This window comes from Sinohyriopsis cumingii, chromosome 8 (genome assembly GCF_028554795.1).
Source record: "Sinohyriopsis cumingii isolate HCF-2022 chromosome 8, ASM2855479v2, whole genome shotgun sequence".
NCBI classification, from domain to species: Eukaryota; Metazoa; Mollusca; class Bivalvia; order Unionida; family Unionidae; genus Sinohyriopsis; species Sinohyriopsis cumingii.
Window position 1 is genome coordinate 58,929,046 of NC_142968.1, and position 23,607 is coordinate 58,952,652.

Here is a 23,607-nt window from a genome sequence, read left to right on the forward strand (position 1 = left end):
TAAATTTGGATGCTGTTTTGTATGAACGAGCGTTGTCAATCTATCATATCATAACCTTAAACATTACTTTGAAAGTTAAATGTTAGTTGGTAACTATGTGTGTTTGTTATCGTACTATAACCCTCTCCCTTTCATTATTTTAAAGGAACAATATTATCAGTTTTTGGTGACAATACGAACTACAAATACAGAAGTAACAAGCATCCATTTTTTAAATGGCAAAGTGCAACATTATGCTGATGTTGGCAGTAAAACAGACAATGAGTTTGCCTATCGCAGCAAGAACATAGTTCTATATCCTCACATTACAAGTGATGAAAAGGTACTATAACATTGTTTGCATGACACTATTTTGTACGGAGGAGTGTTGGATGGTCAGCATGGGTGTTTGCTGAAACAGTCAGCACACAACCTAGTTTCACTGTACTCAATGTTCTAAAGAGCAACAGGTACAGATCGTTGCTGACTTTGTTTCAGTGTGCTCAGTGATTCATCTACATCATTCAACATTCGCAAATGTTTTGTAAGGCAGTGATCAACTACATCATTCAACATTCACAAATGTTTTATAAGGCAGTGATCAACTACATCATTCAACATACACAAATGTTTTGTAAGGCAACATATAATTGTTGACTTTGTTCCAATGTTATCAATGTTTTGCAAAGTGATTAGAACTGATGCATGACAATTTCAAGCAAATGCTTAAAGAATGTTGCTGCAATGTTGGATAAAAGTGATTTTATGCAAGAAAATTATTTTAAAAAATTAGAATTGCTACTGAGATCAGTTTATACATGAGAAGAAATGATAGCACACACTAGTGTTACTAAGAGGGTGGGAGGGAACTTCAATAAATTATGAATTTTGTTTTCAATAAGACACAATGGGTACCTAACAACAAACACTAACATTTGCAGACAAACACAAAATCCTACAATTTAATACAACAGTTTTTACAAACTAATAAATACACCTTGATTTAGAGTAAGAGTTTTAAGAGACAAATTAAATTATTTTGCAATATGTTTCAAATGGTCAGTCAAACACTTAATGTTACAAAATAAACAACAATTTACAATTCAGCAATCCTCTCCTGCAAAGTGATGATTAGGGAAAAGCATGGTATGCTAAAGCTTACAAACAAACAAATATACATTCTTACATTCCAATACATGAATTGCATAATCTAATGTCTAAAGGGGAAAATTGTAAGTCAACCCTAACAAACAAACACACATATTTACAAACATTTACATTGAAAAAGTACAGTAGTTTAGGTTAGTGGCAAGGTGTAACTATTGGATACTAGAAGTAGATCTCATGAAAGCACATTTCACTAACTAATGTTTTCAACCCTGTAAATATGTTCACTTTTAAATATTTGTATTGTATTGTACATCATTTCCACCATTCATTTCTCCACCATCAGATTGTAGGCATTGTACAGAGTTCATACAGGTTTATGTGAAAACATATTCAAGGACAATTCAAGCATAGAAACCAGATTCTTAAGGATTAACATAGGATCAAGATATAAGGTAAAGTGCTGCTAAAATAGGCAAAGTAAAAAGAATAAGACAAAATAAGTTGAAAGCATGCTGTATTTGCCATTAAGTCAGTGGAATCACAAGTCATAACAAAAATCAGCAAGTGTTGCAATCCAAACTGGCATGGCATACAACTATCAATGAGACCATTGAAAAATATACAAAACATAAAACCAACCAAACAAAACCCACATAGTCCAGAGAGTATAAAAAGGGGGTTGGTTATGGGGAAGAAACATCATAGAAAACTTTCAGTTATTCTACCTTCTGCTCAATTTCATTTTCCAAAGAAAGCAATTTCCTTGTTTCTCAATTACTTTTCTCCTCAAAAGTATTTTACTGAGATAACAATTTCAATTGACTCTGCTGTTCAGCTGCATGAGATAACTTGTTAGCTGATGATTTGAGACCATTGTCTTCCATCAATCTTAGTTTCTTGGTTTTAAACTGGTCCAACTCTTCTAGTACTCTTTCTTTTCTATCCACTCTCTGCAGTCTCAGCTTTCTCTTTTTGTTTCTCTAGGTACTCATGATACTTTGACCTGGCTGAGGAAGCTGACTGTAAAAGGTTCTTGGTGATAGTCACTTCAGCAATTCATCCAACCTTTTGTACTTGATCAATAATTACCCTCTGTGCTATTAGAAAATGCATGGCAATATTCTCCACTGTCACTTTTTTGTTAACAGAGAACCTGTGCTCAACCATTCCTTCCCCATGAGAAAGAAGCTTCAACTGTACAACTTCCCAAAGGTCTGCATACTGGATTTTGCTAGCAAGGTGAATGTACATGAGTTTTTCTACTCTGTCTTCTGCTACGTCAAAATCGTGGAAAGCATTTGTTTCAGCAGAAAGAATTTCATTAAGTAACTGGTGAAACTGTTTCATCAATGTGTCACACCTTATGCCATAAATCCTGCCTGCTTCATCCATGACCCCCATGATTTGATTTCATTTTCATACATTTGCCTCCTTATCTGACAGTATTGCCATCTACCTTGGATCCATCCATGATATAGTTGCACAATGGGATAGGTAACTGGAGACTTCTCTGTGTGTCAGTGATAGTAGGAATACATTGCGGGACATCGTAAGCTCACACTTCTGTTTGTCTGAGGCTGTCTTGCTTTTTCTCAAGAACTTTTTTGTCAGAAAACTAACCTCAGTTTTGATGTATCCAGTTGATTCTCTTTATTGTCAATTTCCACATTTGACAAAGCTGACATGTTGGTTGCTTTGCTCATGACTTGAGGCTTTTGGACTTTCTGCAAGATGCTCTTAAGTAACAATCCAAGATTTGTGCCAGTGAATGGCATCAATGGTTTGTCTGTCTGATAGACCATGAGAAATAGCCGTATCTCTCCAGTGAATGGCATCATTTGTTTGTCTGTCTGGTAGACTATGAGAAATAGCCGTATCTCTCCAGTGTTTGGCATCATTGGTTTGTCTGTCTGATAGACCATGAGAAATAGCTGTATCTCTCCAGTGAATGGCATCATTGGTTTGTCTGTCTGGTAGACCATGAGAAATAGCCAGATCTCTCCAGTGAATGGCATCATTGGTTTGTCTGTCTGGTAGACCATGAGAAATAGCCGTATCTCTCCAGTGTTTGGCATCATTGGTTTGTCTGTCTGATAGACCATGAGAAATAGCCATATATCTCCAGTGAACGGCATCATTGGTTTGTCTGTCTGGTAGACCATGAGAAATAGCCGTATCTCTCCAGTGAATGGCATCATTGGTTTGTCTGTCTGATAGACCATGAGAAATAGCTGTATCTCTAGTGCTACCATGATAAAGAAATGAAGTTTTGCTGTGACATGGGAATCTTTAATTGACTTTTCAGATGACATGCAGGTGGGCTGAGTGACCTAATTTTCACCTAGGCAGTGGTGCAGTAGGCCATAATATAGAGCAGAAGCTAAATTACTCTCTCTGCTTGTTCCACATTTTCCAGTCATCTAAAAGCACAACAATAAAACAATTTTATAGCAGAAATCAGAAATAAATAAACAAACTGTAATTATCAGGATTTTTTAAGCAAGAAAAGAATTACTTGTACACCGTCACATCTCATTTTATTTAATACCCCCACACCCTTTTGTAACTAAATAACTTGGACATACATGTGTATCATTGAATCTGAATCAAATACATAAAGTGGATTTCATGTCAGGTGATATACAAAACATACAATAAGCTAATAAAATTGAGTATACATGTTCCTACTAATAATTAAGGACAATGATAAAAATAAATCCCAATTAAATCTAACTTGTTACATTCTGTTTTATGCTTCCACTGCATGGGTCATACCAAAAATGAAATCATATTTTTAAATGTACACAAAATTATGATATCAATGACAAGGCAATGTAAAGTTAATACCAACCTGTGCCTGCAGAACTTCAAAGGTCAGACAGTGCAGCCAGTCTCATCTTGAAATCTTGTCACTTTGCTGGAGCATCATGAACTAGAACATAGAAGCTTAAGGTGATATCCTTAACATTACATTCAGCCAAAACATCCTGCTTGAAAGGCATTGTGCAGTTAATGTAGTTCACAAGTGGCAACATTCAGAAACTTGTAACTAGTCTGCAGCTCCATTTGCTTCATTAGATCTTTTCAACCTCAAGGTTGACAATAGGGTCAAGCATAGAAAGCTGCAGTAGAAGTCTGTAACCAAACCTTAAATCTGTAAATATCATCTGCTGTTGCATGATCAAGAAAGTTTGAGGTTAAAATAAAACGTTTGTACCTCATTATCACTCCAGACTATTTGAAGACTGTCATTCATGATTTCATCAAACAAAGACACAAATGTAATCGCTTTGATTTTCTGCTCTAGAATATGTGAAAAATGTGGTACTATACCAAAGGTATGCTAACTTGTGTTCTCCACATGCATACTGCCTGGTTGTTGGGGCTCTCTGAAAATATGATTTTAAAAATATCTTAAATGTTTTCACAAGAATGAAAACTGATATGGCTTGTGACAACTTTTAGAATCCACGAAAATTCTGCTTTCAGGACTGCTATGGCATTTGCAGCAAAACTAATGGTAACATTCATGCTGATGCAAGCTGGGGCTTCTCATGTTGGCACAGTGGCAGCAGCTAGTTTCCCTGCAATGGACTTTGGAAAACTTGTAATTGGAACAGCAAGCTAGCTTCCCTGCAATGGACTTTGGATGTGTACAGAAGACTTGTAATTGGAACAGCAAGCCAACTTGACTTTACTAATGCTGGATGTTTGTTTCCACTTGCATGGCTGGGTAATGCAGACTCCACCATTGCTGAAATATCAATGTGCGTTTTACACTGAAAACAATATGCTTTGTTTGCGCTTTTGTCACTTTTTCGATACCAATCTCTATATTCCTTCATTTCAAGCCATGTTTTATGAAAGTAACAAGAATCAAATTTATAGTGATGACTTCTTTGTTTTACTTTTTGTCCCTTCTAAAACAGCTGTGTCTGCCAGTAAAAAAAACATGCAGTACACCCTTAATGAACTAAACAAATGTACTACCAGAATGCCTCTATTCCAGGATATTGTATAAATGAGACCTCCTGTATGCAGTTAGCAGACTACAGTTCACTCATTCTCCACTCCAATCTTTGACTGCAGATTTTGTTCTCTCATCAAAATATGAACAATAAAGCAAAAGCAATGCATCAACATATGGTTCAGATATTTTGTTCTCATTTTCACAAAATTCAAATATATTCAAAGACACAGTCAATGTTGGTCACAATTTAAGCATATTCAAGGACTTGAAAATGGGTTTCAAAAACCAAGGCATTCAAGAATATTTAAGGTATCTAAATACTGCATAATAAAGGAATGACAACACTAATTGTGTGTGTGTGTGGTGTGTGTGTGTGTGTGTGTGATTTAGATTTTTAATGTAGCTTTAACAATTTTCCAGTCATATTGCTACGATGTCTGCAGTGTGGCAGATTAAAGTGATGTCTAGCACTGGGGCATCATGCTGCAGACATGTAGCATGATGTCCCACCCAGTCACATTATCCTGACACCAGGTCGACCAGTCCTAACACTAACCTCTTAATGCTGAGCACCTATCAAGGCAGCTGTTAGTACCATTTTTATAAGTCTTTGGTATGACTCGGCTGGGGGTTTGAGCCCACGCCCTCCCGCATCTGGGGTGGACGTTCTAACCACTAGACCACTGGAGTGGTCAACTACACTAATTGTCACTCATTATACATACATAGATAAATAAGTTGAGAGGGGTGAATTAAAGTGTTGATTAAATACTAACCCACAAAAACACACACACATACACACAAATGTTCTTATGTGATTATTTAAATAATCTCTTTCTTTCTCATTCAGTAACATTAATAAATGCAGTATGAATATAAAAAAATGAGACTGTGCATTCTTTGCTTTTGACATTTTACTTCCTGGAATAAGGTCATCCTTCCTATTCGTCTATAAATCTATAGAAATACAATTGGAATTTCCATACTTTCCAAGTTCTAAAATGCATGACTTTGTCATTAAGTATAGTAATGTTAAATTCCCATAGGTTCCTATAATGACATCCAATATGTTAAATTCACATTAGTCCCATATCACCCGCAATACTGCTTACATATCTGAGGCAGGTAATACCTGTGCACACATTATGATGGTGTCAACTTTAAGAACAATAATTTGCAACCTATGCAATAGAAATGTATAATCAATGAAAATGTTTCAGCTGTGGGAGATTAAAAAATGACAGCTTAACCAGAATAAATTGACACTTAAGCCCCCTTGTAATCCTTCGGTTAGGGAATTGTCACCCAGGGTCACAAAAAGGTACTAAATATTATACTGTTACATGTATCTTCAAATTCATGTATATATATATATATATAGATATAGATATAGATATATATATATATATATATATATATATATAATTGTACAGTATTTGATTTCCAGCTGGTAGATAACATTATTTGACAAATCTATTTGACCCTAATGTGATAATGCACTGCTTAAGTAAGCAATATCAGATAAAGTCAGATGTGCAAATCTCTAATCTTCCTGCTAGTGTGTAAATTAGATTGTAGTTTATAAATCTCATAGATGGGGATCTAAGAAACTTACAGAAACAGATCCAAATAGACATCACATGTTATCATATAGGAAGTTAGCTCCTCATGTATTCCCCCGTACTTGGGCCTAAGCTAGACTCCATCTTACTATTCAGTATTTTTGGCATTTATACTTTTTACCTTTATATTTTTATATACCTCTTATAGAATTTTAATACCTTTACCTTTCCTCTTTTATTTTGTCAAGCTTCACATTTACATTGATTTGGAAGGGTTGATCTTAAATAAGATATATGCAATTCTTTCTATTTTTAGAACTTTCATTCTTATGGATACCATATAGCCAATATTGGGCTGATGTCCTTTTAAACCCAAGTACATACAAACATACATACATACATACATACATACATACATACCATACATACATATATACATACATAAATACATGCATACCATACATACATGCATACATATATACATACATACATGCATACCATACATACATACATGCATGAATGTATCCATACATACATACATGCACACACACACACACACACACACACACTTAGGAAAGAGTTTTGCATATTTATAGAAATATATATGCTAAATGTCTACAGAAAATAAAGAGTCCTTTGAAGGGATTGACACTGCTTTCTGAAAAGAATTTCTAGTAATTTAAGATAAGACCATTTCTTCCTTTCAATTGCTGAGTGTTTAAATTGTCTCGTAGTTTTGAGTGGTAAGATTTTCAACTTAGCCACTGTGGCATCCATATTGGACATAAGATTGACACCATTTTCATTCATGACAAATTAGACACCCAATAGATGACTTTTGGTGAAAACTAGATAGCTGCCAATGTGTCCATGCTAGATTGTCAGATCAGCACCATGTTCACTTATGACCAACTAGACATCATATGAAATTTTCTGGTGAAAATTCAATGATGACATTCCATCTATGGGAAGTAGTGATAAGATCAACAAGTTGACCATATTAGACGTCAGATTCACGCAACTTTTAATTAAAACCAGCTAGACACCATAAAATGTTGTCTGGTGAAAACTCCATGCTGATAGGACTCTCCATTCAGAAATAGCAATAACAAGATTTAGATGATGGCCGCTGTGACCGTAATATTGGTTGTCAGATCAACACCATTTTAATTGGGACCAACTAGGCATCATAAGAAGCCATTCAGTCAAAACCCATATTGATATGACCATTTCCTCAGATGGAATTGTGATAACCCAATATTGATATGACCATTCCCTCAGATGGAATTGTGATAACCCTATATTGATATGACCATTCCATCAGATGGAATTTTGATAACCCTATATTGATATGACCATTTCCTCAGATGGAATTGTGATAACCCTATATTGATATGATCACTCCCTCAGATGGAATTGTGATAACCCTATATTGATATGACTATTCCCTCAGATGGAATTTTTATAACCCTATATTGATATGACCATTTCCTCAGATGGAATTGTGATAACCCAATACTGATATGACCATTCCCTCAGATGGAATTGTGATAACACTATATTGATATGACCATTCACTCAGATGGAATTTTGATAACCCTATATTGATATGATCACTCCCTCAGATGGAATTGTGATAACCCTATATTGATATGACTATTCCCTCAGATGGAATTTTTATAACCCTATATTGATATGACCATTTCCTCAGATGGAATTGTGATAACCCTATATTGATATGACCATTCACTCAGATGGAATTTTGATAACCCTATATTGATATGACCATTCCCTCAGATGGAATTGTGATAACCCTATATTGATATGACCATTCCCTGAGATGGAATTTTGATAACCCTATATTGATATGACCATTCACTCAGATGGAATTGTGATAACCGTATTCCCTCAGATGGAATTGTGATAACCCTATATTGATATGACCATTCACTCAGATGGAATTGTGATAACCCTATATTGATATGACCATTCACTCAGATGGAGTTGTGATAACCCTATATTGATATGACCATTCCCTCAGATGGAATTGTGATAACCCTATATTGATATGACCATTCCCTGAGATGGAATTTTGATAACCCTATATTGATATGACCATTCACTCAGATGGAACTGTGATAACCGTATTCCCTCAGATGGAATTGTGATAACCCTATATTGATATGACCATTCACTCAGATGGAATTGTGATAACCCAATATTGATATGACCATTCACTCAGATGGAGTTGTGATAACCCTTTAGTAATATGACCAGTCACTCAGATGTTTAGTACAGCCCCCGAGTTCAATGATAGGGATTTTGACTTACTCCAATAGAAAAGCTTTAGTATCTCTTTCGTTTTGTGCTTTGTGGCTATAGAGTGTTGAAACAATTGCGATACAGACCAACCAATTAAACGTTTAGTTGGCAACACCTTGACTGATTGTCCAACAAAAAATATCTTTGACATCTTTGTTGATTATCTGACAAAGAAATGATCTGTAAACAAAACTGAGTGACTTTTGTTCCATTATTTCTATGATACACTTTCGTGAGAACGGCTCCAATGGCCTAGTGGTTAGAGCATCTGCATCAGATGCGGGAGGTCACATGTTCGAACCAGGGCTGAGTCATACCAATTCTTATAAAAATGGTACTAGCTTGCCTGGCACGTTAAGAGGTTAGTGCTAGGACTGGTTGGCCTGGTGTCAAAATAATGTGACTGGGTGGGACATCATGCTACATGTCTGCAGTATGATGCCTCAGTACTAGACATCACTATAAACTGCCACACTGCAGACATCATAGAGATATGACTAAAAATTGTATAGCTAGGTTAAAAATCTAAATCACAAACACACCTGCCATCCTGCCAATGAACAGCTTTAACCCTGTATCCTAATAACTCACTAACTGCCTCACTTTCAAGGTTGTTTAGCAATTGCCCTCATGTGATGCCATAAATCACTACCTCATATCTAAAAAAGAGTATGCTATCTCCAGTTTCAAACAGATAATCATATGGCAGGCCGGTGCCATCACTTATGTTATAAAATACTGTATTTAGAGAAAATGAATAAAGCATATTAACTTTTAATCAATATAATGAAACAGTAATTATTCTAAATGATTTCTTTGTAGATACTTTTCTTGCTGCCTAAAAACCTTGATATACGGATGTTCTGTTTTATTCATACATCTCTTTAACATTATTTATAAACCAATTCTTTTTTAATTTAATGCACTACAATACTTTTGTACACAAACTGTTAATTTTAGACTTATTACATATTTTTCTGATTTTATTGTTTTATTGTTCTTTGAATGATATTAAAACTTGACTTCTTTTCCATTTTTAATAATAATAATAATATGTAATTATAAACATTAGTAATTCTTTTCAAACAAATTCAACCAATATAAATGGAAAATACAGTAGCACGTGTACAAATGCTGGGTATGAAATATCCTAGTTAGGAAATGATGTATGCACCCCACTGGACTTCCACACACACACACACACACCCCAAATTTCAGTAAACATATTATCATTTAATAAATTTGTTTTAAAGTGCATGGTAAAAAAGGATATGTGAACTTACAGTCTTTTTATAACTCCAGGCCCTTAAGTCTTTGTATCATTTCTATTACATGTCAATTAAATGTTGAAGTAGCTTGTGCTCTAACACGGAGAATTTTTTTTTTTACTTTCAGTTAAAATCATGGAATTTTTGTGAGGGGTGTGGGCCATTTAAGATTGAATTTGAAAGGGTTAGTTTGCTTTACTCCATTCAAAATGGGCATAGTTAATCAATTTTTATTATTAAAATGTACTTTATTCTTGTAATTCACATCAAGAGATTTACAACTTAATGGGTACGTGAGAAAGCCTGCCAATAGCTTCTCGTGGGTTGGTGGTTCTTCCTGGGGTTTTCCATGGTTCTTCCTTCACCAATTATACTGGCCGCCATGTATAGCCTATCTTGTGCTGAAAAATGGTGTTAAACCCTACAACAACAACTGAATGGTACAAAGATCAAATTATAAAAACAACAACAACAATAATAATAATAATAATAATAAAAATAATACTGGTAGTAGTTGTTGTTGTTGTTATTATTATTGTTATTATTATTATGCTCATATATCTTCGCAGGGTAAAATAATGCACACAAGCAGGAACAGTGAGTCAAATATCCATAACAACAGTGTTTCACAAACATGATTTAAATGTCCCTCTTGTACAACACACAAAAGTCAGTATCATGTTTGTCCCAAAACAATATGGCCAACGGTGCAATGCCTAGTGGGTAAATGACATCATACTGTATTTATAGCTTTCTTTAAGTTCAGGGATTTACAAATTCACTCGCCCAAATCCCTGGACAAGCTCAAATTCAGTTTGGGCAAGCTCAAATTTGCAAAGCGCTTGTCTGTAGACAAGTTTGAAAAATTGAGAGAGGGGCACAAGATAATTGTTGTTGTTGTTGTGGGGTTTAACGCCATTTTTCAGCACACGATAGGCTATACATGGTGACCAGTATTAACGGTGGAAGAAGAACCCGGGAAAACCCCCGAAAGAACCACCGACCCACGAGAAGCTACTGGGATGCTTTCTCACATACCCACATTGGCTGAATCCAAGACTCGAACTGGCGTGGACAGGTGAGATGGCAGTGATCCGTAACGGGGAGCACTTTAGACCACTCAGCCACTCGGGGCCCCTGGGCACAAGATAAGAAATTTTGTTTAACATCAGTAGCTTGGGCAAAATACAGTAACTCTGCAAGCTAATTTACTGACACGGGGTCATGTTCAGTTCCTAATGCATTATGTTCTGCAAGTGTCATACCCTGCAGTCTCACCACAATACATATATCAGCACCTTTATTTAGCGTTCAAATGTAGTGCATTCTTTGCATAACTGGCTACTGTGTCATTTCCATCTTGTAGCTAATGTCAAAGTCAGTCTTACATTTCTTCCAGACAAGAAACTATTTAAATCAAGATTGACAAATAAGGAATTACAGTGGAACCTGTCTTGAAAGACCACCACTTCTTCCAAGACATTATGGTCTCTCATGACAGGTCATAAAACAATATAATCAAAAAATCTGTGCATGGAGAACTTGGTCTTTCATAGAAGTGGTCTCTCAAGACAAGTTTTACTGTATTTATATTTTAACTTTTTAGTTACACTGTTTTTTGTAACATTTGTACATATCATGAATTTGCTGACTTTCTGGTCCTAATTTAGCCTCCTGCAGTTTGACAGATTGCCAGCTCTCAACAATGGCTTTTCAAAGGTTGTTTTGATGCATGTCCCCAATTCTGTGGAGAATAGTGGTGTCCATTTCTAAAAATAAAACTATTGAGATTTCTTTGACTGGTGTGTTTGAAGAAAAAAAAGGAACTTGTCTGTAACGATTAATTACCAGGAAGATTTCACTGAAAGAGTGATTGATATTAGGAAAATGTAGCACCCATAAGTGGCGTTTGATATGTTTGTGTGATAATTACAGCAGACTTGATACATAATGCTTGGCAAACAAGTAAATGGACAAAAACAAGTGTTCTCAAATCATTCTCAAATGTCAGATTCTAATATTTTGATGCATGTTTTGAAGGTGACTATATGATAATTGTTAAGTAAATGGATAAAATAAGTATTCACAAATCCTTGAGTTGAGAGTATAAATAAAACATTAGGCTTGCTTTAATCTCTCTCTCTAAAAAAATGAAGTTATTTCCAAAGTCTTTTTTACATATCCCTTTCTCTCTATACATGTACATGTCTGATTTTGCTCTTCTATCTGAATTTTAACTTTTTCTAATCATCATGTCTGCTGGTATTAGACTGCCTTATAATATACCATATTTTATCATGTTGTTTTACTCGTGTTCTGGTATAATGTTTGGGGCAATCTCATATTTTCCAAGGGCTAGTACAATTTTCCAGTAAATCCCTGTAGTTACACTAATCAATGTAAATGAAGTATGGCGAGTTCAAGTGAGATAAGAAATGTTTGCACATCAATTCACATGATACTCCTTTAGCTAAACAATGCCTTCTTCATGAAGCAAAAATTTAGTTTACATAGACTGATTAGCCATTGAAGATATATGGCAGTGACCATCTAAGCTGGGGAGAAATCATTGTTTGTCTGGGAAACATCTGGCTACTGACTGCAGAAGGCAGGAGACCAATACATACAGATTATTTATACAGTAAAATTGCTGGGGGGGCATTGTAAGCAGGAAACCTTAGAGCAGGTTTCCCTGTATTGCAAAAGAGTCTTAAAGAAATTCCCTTCTCAATACAACTCGAGAGAAATTATAACAATATTTTAAAGATGACCATTATGGCTATAATCAGTTGTGATTAGATCAGTGCCATTTTCATGTTTCAGTGTAAACTCCATGTCAATAAATCCATGCTTTAATATTAAAAAAAGAAGCATAAACAAGATTTTAAAGATGGCCACTGTCACAGCAGTCCAGTTGGAGGTCAAAAACATTAACAGTTTCATTTAGAACAGACCTAATATCACCCAAGTCCATCAGTGAAAACCCCCATGTTGACAGATTAAAGGTCAACTCCTAACCATTTTGAATTTATGATCAACTACAAACAAGACTTCAAGGTGGCCACCACATCATACTGGTACCATTTTCATACAATTTCCACCATGATGATGATAAAAAGTTTTCAAGTGAAACATCCTTGTTGATATTAATACATTAAGAGTATTTACAACAAAAAAAAACACATCAGAAAGCAGGTTTTTAAGTGTTTATTTCATTTTTAATTTTTTCAATTAGAAAAAAACTAACAGCATTTCCATGCATTTTTCGTCATGACAATATATATATATATATATATGTAGAAAAAAAAGAAGACCAATGTGATCCTGAGGATGCTAAATGCTCCATGTTATCCAAGAGTAGTCAATAATTTTGAGTTATCTCCCTTAAATAACAAGTATTAATTATTTTGGCAAATCTTGCATATGTTATCAACACAGGACTAAAGAAAAAAAAAAATAAAATAAGGAATTTATTAAATAACTGAAAGATGATACACACTTAACTACCCAGTAGTAATATAATTATTTCTTCACATTAATATCATCTTCCAATCACAAAAAATATGTTTCGTTTGAAGACATACAGTAACAGTGTCTCTATTTGTATTTGGATCAGTATAAACTGCATCAATTCAAAAACCCTTATAATGCCAGAATACTTTCAAATCTGATCCAAATTTGTTCAGCTATTTATGAGAACAAGTAATTTAAACATTTTTCTATATTTGGTAACATTGGTAACTGGGATGCTTTCTCACATACCCACATTGGCTGAATCCAAGACTCGAACTGGCGTGGACAGGTGAGATGGCAGTGATCCGTAACGGGGAGCACTTTAGACCACTCAGCCACTCGGGGTCCCTGGGCACAAGATAAGAAATTTTGTTTAACATCAGTAGCTTGGGCAAAATACAGTAACTCTGCAAGCTAATTTACTGACACGGAGTCATGTTCAGTTCCTAATGCATTATGTTCTGCAAGTGTCATACCCTGCAGTCTCACCACAATACATATATCAGCACCTTTATTTAGCGTTCAAATGTAGTGCATTCTTTGCATAACTGGCTACTGTGTCATTTCCATCTTGTAGCTAATGTCAAAGTCAGTCTTACATTTCTTCCAGACAAGAAACTATTTAAATCAAGATTGACAAATAAGGAATTACAGTGGAACCTGTCTTGAAAGACCACCACTTCTTCCAAGACATTATGGTCTCTCATGACAGGTCATAAAACAATATAATCAAAAAATCTGTGCATGGAGAACTTGGTCTTTCATAGAAGTGGTCTCTCAAGACAAGTTTTACTGTATTTATATTTTAACTTTTTAGTTACACTGTTTTTTGTAACATTTGTACATATCATGAATTTGCTGACTTTCTGGTCCTAATTTAGCCTCCTGCAGTTTGACAGATTGCCAGCTCTCAACAATGGCTTTTCAAAGGTTGTTTTGATGCATGTCCCCAATTCTGTGGAGAATAGTGGTGTCCATTTCTAAAAATAAAACTATTGAGATTTCTTTGACTGGTGTGTTTGAAGAAAAAAAAGGAACTTGTCTGTAACGATTAATTACCAGGAAGATTTCACTGAAAGAGTGATTGATATTAGGAAAATGTAGCACCCATAAGTGGCGTTTGATATGTTTGTGTGATAATTACAGCAGACTTGATACATAATGCTTGGCAAACAAGTAAATGGACAAAAACAAGTGTTCTCAAATCATTCTCAAATGTCAGATTCTAATATTTTGATGCATGTTTTGAAGGTGACTATATGATAATTGTTAAGTAAATGGATAAAATAAGTATTCACAAATCCTTGAGTTGAGAGTATAAATAAAACATTAGGCTTGCTTTAATCTCTCTCTCTAAAAAAATGAAGTTATTTCCAAAGTCTTTTTTACATATCCCTTTCTCTCTATACATGTACATGTCTGATTTTGCTCTTCTATCTGAATTTTAACTTTTTCTAATCATCATGTCTGCTGGTATTAGACTGCCTTATAATATACCATATTTTATCATGTTGTTTTACTCGTGTTCTGGTATAATGTTTGGGGCAATCTCATATTTTCCAAGGGCTAGTACAATTTTCCAGTAAATCCCTGTGGTTACACTAATCAATGTAAATGAAGTATGGCGAGTTCAAGTGAGATAAGAAATGTTTGCACATCAATTCACATGATACTCCTTTAGCTAAACAATGCCTTCTTCATGAAGCAAAAATTTAGTTTACATAGACTGATTAGCCATTGAAGATATATGGCAGTGACCATCTAAGCTGGGGAGAAATCATTATTTGTCTGGGAAACATCTGGCTACTGACTGCAGAAGGCAGGAGACCAATACATACAGATTATTTATACAGTAAAATTGCTGGGGGGCCATTGTAAGCAGGAAACCTTAGAGCAGGTTTCCCTGTATTACAAAAGTGTCTTAAAGAAATTCCCTTCTCAATACAACTCGAGAGAAATTATAACAATATTTTAAAGATGACCATTATGGCTATAATCAGTTGTGATTAGATCAGTGCCATTTTCATGTTTCAGTGTAAACTCCATGTCAATAAATCCATGTTTTAATATTAAAAAAAGAAGCATAAACAAGATTTTAAAGATGGCCACTGTCACAGCAGTCCAGTTGGAGGTCAAAAACATTAACAGTTTCATTTAGAACAGACCTAATATCACCCAAGTCCATCAATGAAAACCCCCATGTTGACAGATTAAAGGTCAACTCCTAACCATTTTGAATGTATGATCAACTACAAACAAGACTTCAAGGTGGCCACCACATCATACTGGTACCATTTTCATACAATTTCCACCATGATGATGATAAAAAGTTTTCGAGTGAAACATCCTTGTTGATATTAATACATTAAGAGTATTTACAACAAAAAAAACACATCAGAAAGCAGGTTTTTAAGTGTTTATTTCATTTTTAATTTTTTCAATTAGAAAAAAACTAACAGCATTTCCATGCATTTTTCGTCATGACAATATATATATATATATATGTAGAAAAAAAAGAAGACCAATGTGATCCTGAGGATGCTAAATGCTCCATGTTATCCAAGAGTAGTCAATAATTTTGAGTTATCTCCCTTAAATAACAAGTATTAATTATTTTGGCAAATCTTGCATATGTTATCAACACAGGACTAAAGAAAAATAAAATAAAATAAGGAATTTATTAAATAACTGAAAGATGATACACACTTAACTACCCAGTAGTAATATAATTATTTCTTCACATTAATATCATCTTCCAATCACAAAAAATATGTTTCGTTTGAAGACATACAGTAACAGTGTCTCTATTTGTATTTGGATCAGTATAAACTTCATCAATTCAAAAACCCTTATAATGCCAGAATACTTTCAAATCTGATCCAAATTTGTTCAGCTATTTATAAGAACAAGTAATTTAAACATTTTTCTATATTTAGTAACATTGGTAAGGTTTGATGGAAGATCAGCATAATTAATTAAAGAGAAATCTAAAGTCTTCGTGTCAGAATTCTTTCTATCAAATTCTGTTCAGCAGAATTTTAAAAGTCATTTAGAGGTATGTCTACTTTTAGCAATTGTGGTCATATCTAAAGACAGATCAGCATCACTTGATAAATCTGAAAGTCAGGATGATCTTAGTTGAAATTGGTTCTGTGACTTTTTGAGAAATTTAAAATGGCAAATGCTAATGGTCAACACACACTATACACAGGACCATATTATATGGTCACCTGGCCTTATGGCCAATGTCGTGTATGTGTGTGTGTGTGGCTGTGTTGCTATTTGAACACCTTTAATGCTATTTAGAGCATTTCAAATTTCTGGTATCTTTGTTACTTCAAATGTACTTTTATTTTGCAAACAGAAAATACTCTACAAATATGTAACCAAGTGGATTTTGCAAAAAAATCTACTGTGTTTAACAAATGAGAAATAATTTTTGTCCCTACTAAATGGCTTTATTTCTATAATGTTGTTTTTCTGCTCACCAAACTAGTCATTTCAAAAGAGAAGGCACATTGTTTGGATAACTAGTGTATCACGCCTTTTCATTTTATTACACACCATACCTTTATCCAAAAGGTAAAACTTTGGTATATACATTTAATAACATCATGTAGATAATATTAACAAATATATTTACACTTATCAGATAAAGCCAGCTGTAATGTATCATGCATGAATCAAATGTTATGAATATAAATTTGTTTAAGATTTGATCTTTCAAAATCTGTTTAGAACCCTTGCACAAAATATAAAATTTGAAAGCAAAGAACAGTGATACATTTTCCCTTTTCTACAAAAAGAAGAAACATCCACAGAACTTTGTGTTAATCTTAAAAATTTTCAAAAACTTTTTAAGCAATCATGAGTTATGTAAATTTCATAAAAACTGCTGTTTATAATCTACAGCTTTTGATGGTAATAAAAGTACTCCCAGAAATAACTTCTAAACCATACTACAGGAAGTACTCTCGGAAATAACTTCTAAACCATACTATATGAAGTACTCCCAGAAATACGTCTAAACCAAACTACAGGAAGTGCTCTCAGAAATAACTTCTAAACCATACAACAGGAAGTACTCCCAGAAATAACTTCTAAACCATACTACAGGAAGTGCTCTCAGAAATAACCTCTAAGCCAAATTACTGGAAGAATGGATGAAATCCTTAAGGAAAGAATCATGTACAGATTTATAAAGTAGTTTATGTCTCAAATTAAAAACTATTGGACTAAAATTACATTTTTGCAAGAAATTTTTACATAAATAATATTGCACCAAAAGTTTGTGTTTGAAAACACTAAAATCCATATCTGAATAAAAGAGAGATCATTAATTAAACTCATCTTTTTATTGATACTGCTAACTAGCAGAAAAAAAATGTATACACCAAGACATTGTTCAGTATATTCTCATGAAGTGTGACAAGTTACAATATATACTTGCTTATATGTCAATCCAACTACAAACTGTATAGATCCAGATCTGCTGACCCACGATAAGAATTTGTAGGTTTGGGTGTATACAGTTTGTAATCAGTAGAACAAACAACACAGACCCTGATCTGCCAACACATTATTTGATGGCAGATCAGAGTCTATGTTGTTTTTGCAGTTGGACCCGACTTACAACTGAGTATATACTGTATTTATGATACAACTGTTAATGTCTGAATAACAGGCCAAAATAGGCACCTATTCTAATAATACAGCAATTAAATTTAACAACTCACAAAACCTCACTCATTGATTATCAAGTTTACAAAAATAACTGTAATGAGCAAATTGATTCCATAATAAATAACTTTTTATTCAACGAGACCAGATGTATGCAAAATTGAAGTATTTAATGCCTCTCTCCAAGACAAAAGATATTTTTATTCTATTTGAAGATATCAGGTTGTAAATCTGTCATAAGACATTCAATGCTGTGAAATTAAATGCATTCACCTTCTGCTTATAATATGCTTATAGTACAGGTTATATTTACTTTCCTCATTAAACGTTCGTCAGTGACTATGTGGTCATTTCCAGTCACTGTGTCAATTATTATTAAAGGTATGGCCTAAAAAAATAATCAACTACAATACAAGGCAGCATAAACAATACTGATGAAGTTTAATTAATCATGTTAAAACATGAGACTCTCTTTAAAATGAAGAGAAAATACTTTTAAAAACTGCTTAGTACATGTAGGATTTTGGTAGCATTGTTTAATACTGTGCCTGTCATAGTAATCATCCACATAAACACATTCTGAAATGTGAAATGAAATATTTGCAGATCTGATAAAGATCTGTTTCAATTCATCTTAGCCAGATAAATGTGACTGAATATGATGATGAAACGATGCAAAATACTGACTTTCTGGACATCTAAACTTCAGAGGTCCAATCACGGAATTTTATAAACACAACAACATTTGGTTATGTCCATAAGATAAAACCTTCTTTACTAATTGAAACAATTATTCTTAAATACTATTTTCACCTTATGGACAAATCAAATATTCTTGAATACCTTTACATAAAACATATAAATGACTATGAAACCATAAAAATGTCATTTGTACCTTGCATGGAAATAAAAGTTTTACAATTATTAGTTTGGTATGGAATAGGAAGATGTCTGTGCAAAACTGGCTTAATGTTTTTCACATTAACAAATTATCTTCTTTTAAAGGAAACAGGGAGACAATTTTATGGAGCCCATAATCAAAGCACTGCTGAAAATCTTGAAACAAAACATTAAAAAAACTGTTGATGATGATGCTGGCACTGAAAATTTGAATGCTATATATAGCTTCCCACTAATGTTGGCTTAGCAAACATGATGTAAACAGTTTTTGGATTAGATGTTATTACTTAAAACAAAGCGAGCATTACATTTAAGAGGGAAAGCAGGAAAAATGAACTTTAGATAACATTCAAAAATGTTTTCCTTTACAAATTAGGGCTTAAAGGAATAAATGTGGCAAAGAATAAATATACATGCAAGAACTGGGAGATCAAATTGAACAGACTTCAGAGACAGTAAAATTTTCCATGCTATATATACCTTGTAAAATAATTAACAATGTATTTGGTGATATAACGGAATGGTCTACACGTAGATACAAGTACATTTCCAGTACATTTCCAAGTTCCTATTTTGTCAGCTTAACAGACGTCTTCGTACTATAATAATCCGACTTAATTTTGAGTTATGCTTTAAGCTATCTAAGATTCAGGAAATGGAGTTTTTTAAAGAGATGAAACATGCAAGAGGTATATTGTTGGAACTTGGTTTGTTCATACCGTCCTATTCTAAACTACTACCTCTCTTCTGTTACAAAAATCATTTCATAGCTTTTGCAAAAATACATAGCTAAAGAATATTTGGGGGAAGGTAATTAATGGCACTTTTAACACATTAATGGCTATATCATGCCAAGAAAATGGGAGCTAAGTGCCTTTCCCAAAGACAAATCAAGCTGACCCTGGCCAGCCTATAAGGGTATTGAACCCAGAACCCTTGGATTAGGAGTCTGATATTTTATCAACTGAATAGCTTGATGGGTATTACTTGATGACATAATCTGTAATCTTTTATTTGTTGAATACATTATTTTCATGAACAGGACTTCAATAATCCTGTTCATGGAAAAGATATTTTTAGGATAAATCAAGAAATTACCAGTTAAAATCTATATACATTTAGAACACTAGTAGTACTTCCCATAAACTGTTGCAAACATTATCCATTACATTTTACTGAATAAGCAAGAATTTTATCAAGAACAATGATTAAATGGGGGAAGGATTTGTTTCTTTGTGACGGGAGATCAAGAGTATGGAAATGAATGGTTGCCTAAACAAGTGGATATAATCGATGCAAATATCCTGCTATATGTATATACATGTGTATACATAGTATGTACATGTATATGCTTACAAGATCACTGAAATACAGGACACCAATCAAACCAAGAATGAGAACAAAATAACATACAACTAAATAAAGGATTTTAGTAGCAAGAATGCTGAAGCTTGAAAGAATTAAACTTTTAGAATGGTGATCAAAGCTAAATAAATGTTCTTCACTGGAAATAATAATTTCTTATAATACATAATCACAAAAATGAAAGGATTTCAAAACCCACAATGTAGCATATTTCAGTAACTCCAAACATTTTTTTGCTTGCTCCTACATTAATAGTCTTTTGGTCAATCGATTAAATACCAAAATCAAAAACAATTAAGAAATATGGCTAAACCACAATGAACTAACAGGAAATTCCAAGGAAACACTTCTTCAGGGATTGATTTTGCTGCAGTCTTCCTTGTGTAATTTTCTTCTTTTACAAATATGATGCAAAATATAGTGCTCTTTTCACATTAGTGTAGTGAATTAGTCCTTTTTTTTTTTTACAAAAGCAGTTCAGATACAATCTGTTACAAATAAGCATATCAAATTAATAAAATAATCGCATCACAGAAAATCCTGATACAACTATCAAATCATATCAGAAAAATAGTTTTCCCTGTGTATACAATAACACTATCTAACTAGTAATAACAGATTTGGGGAAATCTTTTCAATAGGAAAAGCTTCACACACAAGCCCCTCAATTTGCCTCCGGCAAAGTGTGCTTAAAGTTTTCACCCCATCCACATTTTCCCTATTAATCATGCGTTCCTCTGCATGAACACAAGTTGCACAACTATGTAATACAAGGTGTAAACCATGATTTACTTTCCTTAATCCAAGTCACAGTGGCTTAGTGTTTAGTAAGTCAGACTGAAAGGGTACAGGTTCAAATCCTAGCATTGGTTCAGCCCAGAATAGCTGTGTCCCTAGACAAAGCACTTCACACATCAACTACCCTGGCACTAAATAAACTTGAAGCGTTGGTGCGTCATTAAACATCAAATCAAACCAAGTACCTCTTTCAATCACATTATTTAACTGATGGCAGTTTTCCACCGTTTTCACATTATCTCAATTTAAATTACATACTATTGATACAACACATGAAACTGAAAAATATTTTTTGATGATGTGATTAAAGATAGATGAATATTAAGATTTCTTTTCCAAATCTTATCATTTTGAATTTTTCTTTTCCCCAGTCTGAAGATTAGTAGCAATTTTAAATTGAATTTGAACTGAATGACATGCTAAGAATAAATAGAATTTACAAAAACAAAAATAAACACAGTAATTACTGGACTTTTGGTTTAGTTAAGCATTGGGTCTTTTTTTTGGGGTGGCACAGCAACATATGTACATTACTTAGGGTTGAGACAACTGGTGCTAAATGCCTTGTCTTAGGTACAACATATTAGCTGACCAGGGCTATTCTGATGGTAGAACTGAAACCTGCACCCCTATAAGTGCAGCACAATAATCAGTGAGTCACCATGACTCATACCACCACTAGTTACTTTTACGATGTGTATGAGTGCACCAAACCTATTCTACATCCCTGAGCCTGCCAAGGGCTGAAGTTGCCAAAGGTAGGATTAACATTTTTGTAAGAGAAATAAAACATCTCTGCCTTGTAATTATCATTTGCTACCTTTGATTTAACATACCAATATACTGTAGCTTGTTGCTTGTTTGACACAATTTCACTACTCACAATTGGTTGATTTTTTAAAATATTTTTAAATTAAGGAAGTATTATATATTGCAACAGAGCGTTAGAAGTTATGTAAAAAATATAATTTTAGTTTACATCTGTCATGTTCATGAATTTTGCAAAATATACATCATTATTAAACAATGATTTTTAATAAACATGGATTAATCATTAGGTCACATGCTGTGGTCAATAGCCCTTCCAGGAATGCATGGTTCAAAAGGCAAAATGTGGAATGATACTGTACACACATAATGACTTCAATTTTTATAATATTCTGTCACTGTAAAGAACACATTTGGTAGATGCATACACGAGATTCCACTATGTACTTGAATGATCGCAATATCCACATCCGGTGTAGAGTTTCTTTTTTTTTGTAATGACCATTTATTAAATAGACTTTTCACATATGATGACCTTTGTACAACGTGATGTGTTTCAGTATACATCACTCTTCATCATGCATGAATCTGGGTCACTTGATACGTACTTTGCTTACATCGAAAGATTTGTTCATACAAAATCTTTTTTGTATGAACATATGAAAACTGGTGCTGCCAGATACCAGATCATGTCACACTTTCTTCTCCCATGACTGAAGATTTCTGCTTTTGTTGCTCCTGTTCTTTTCGAAGTTCCTTCATACGCTGCAAGATAATCCTCCTCATGACCTTGTATTTGTATATCAGCTGATTTGTGCATTCTTCTTGCTCTCGATCCAGGACTTTGAGAAAGTTGGAAAGTTCTGGAAAGCTAAATGCATCCCACTGACAAGGAAAAAAACAGCATCAATTAATCAAATGTAAAAGATCGCTGATATATATTTGTAAATGGCCCAACCCCAACCCCACTGACCACATGCTCTAATTAGATTTCACTTTATGAGACTGATTTCAGTGTAAAATTTATATTTCTGACAAAACAGTTCATTCATTTTTCAGAATAGACAGGTTTTGGTTTACGAATTTAAAGCTTACAGCAATAAAGGGAGACAAACGACACTGTTTAAATTTTAAGGAGATTTAATTTTACTGAGGTTATTGCCTTGAAAACTCCATGAATATTTTTTTTAACAAGTGATTTTCCTTTGCTAAAAACAAAAACAACTGACAAAATCTTTGCATTATTTCCTAGGGCTAAAATTATAATGAGATGTAGGCTGCCATTGGACAGTTGCCATGCTGAACACCAGCAAACATACATCTATAACCTAAAGGAAAACAGATTATAATCTGCGGTACCCCTCAGATTTTC

At 33.9% G+C, this 23,607-nt stretch overlaps 1 protein-coding gene across 4 annotated transcripts in view; it reads right to left on the reverse strand.

Moving 5' to 3' along the window:
* Positions 1 to 16,126: 16,126 nt before the first annotated feature.
* Positions 16,127 to 23,607, reverse strand: part of LOC149793620 (ras association domain-containing protein 1-like) — a 117,035-nt gene continuing 109,554 nt past the window's right edge. For all 4 annotated transcript variants that reach the window (XM_089967590.1, XM_089967589.1, XM_089967591.1 and 1 more), the window contains one exon: positions 16,127 to 23,120. In XM_089967590.1, the coding sequence (XP_089823716.1) occupies positions 22,923 to 23,120 (198 nt within the window). In that variant the 3' untranslated portion in view covers positions 16,127 to 22,922. The remainder of the gene's footprint in view (positions 23,121 to 23,607) is intronic.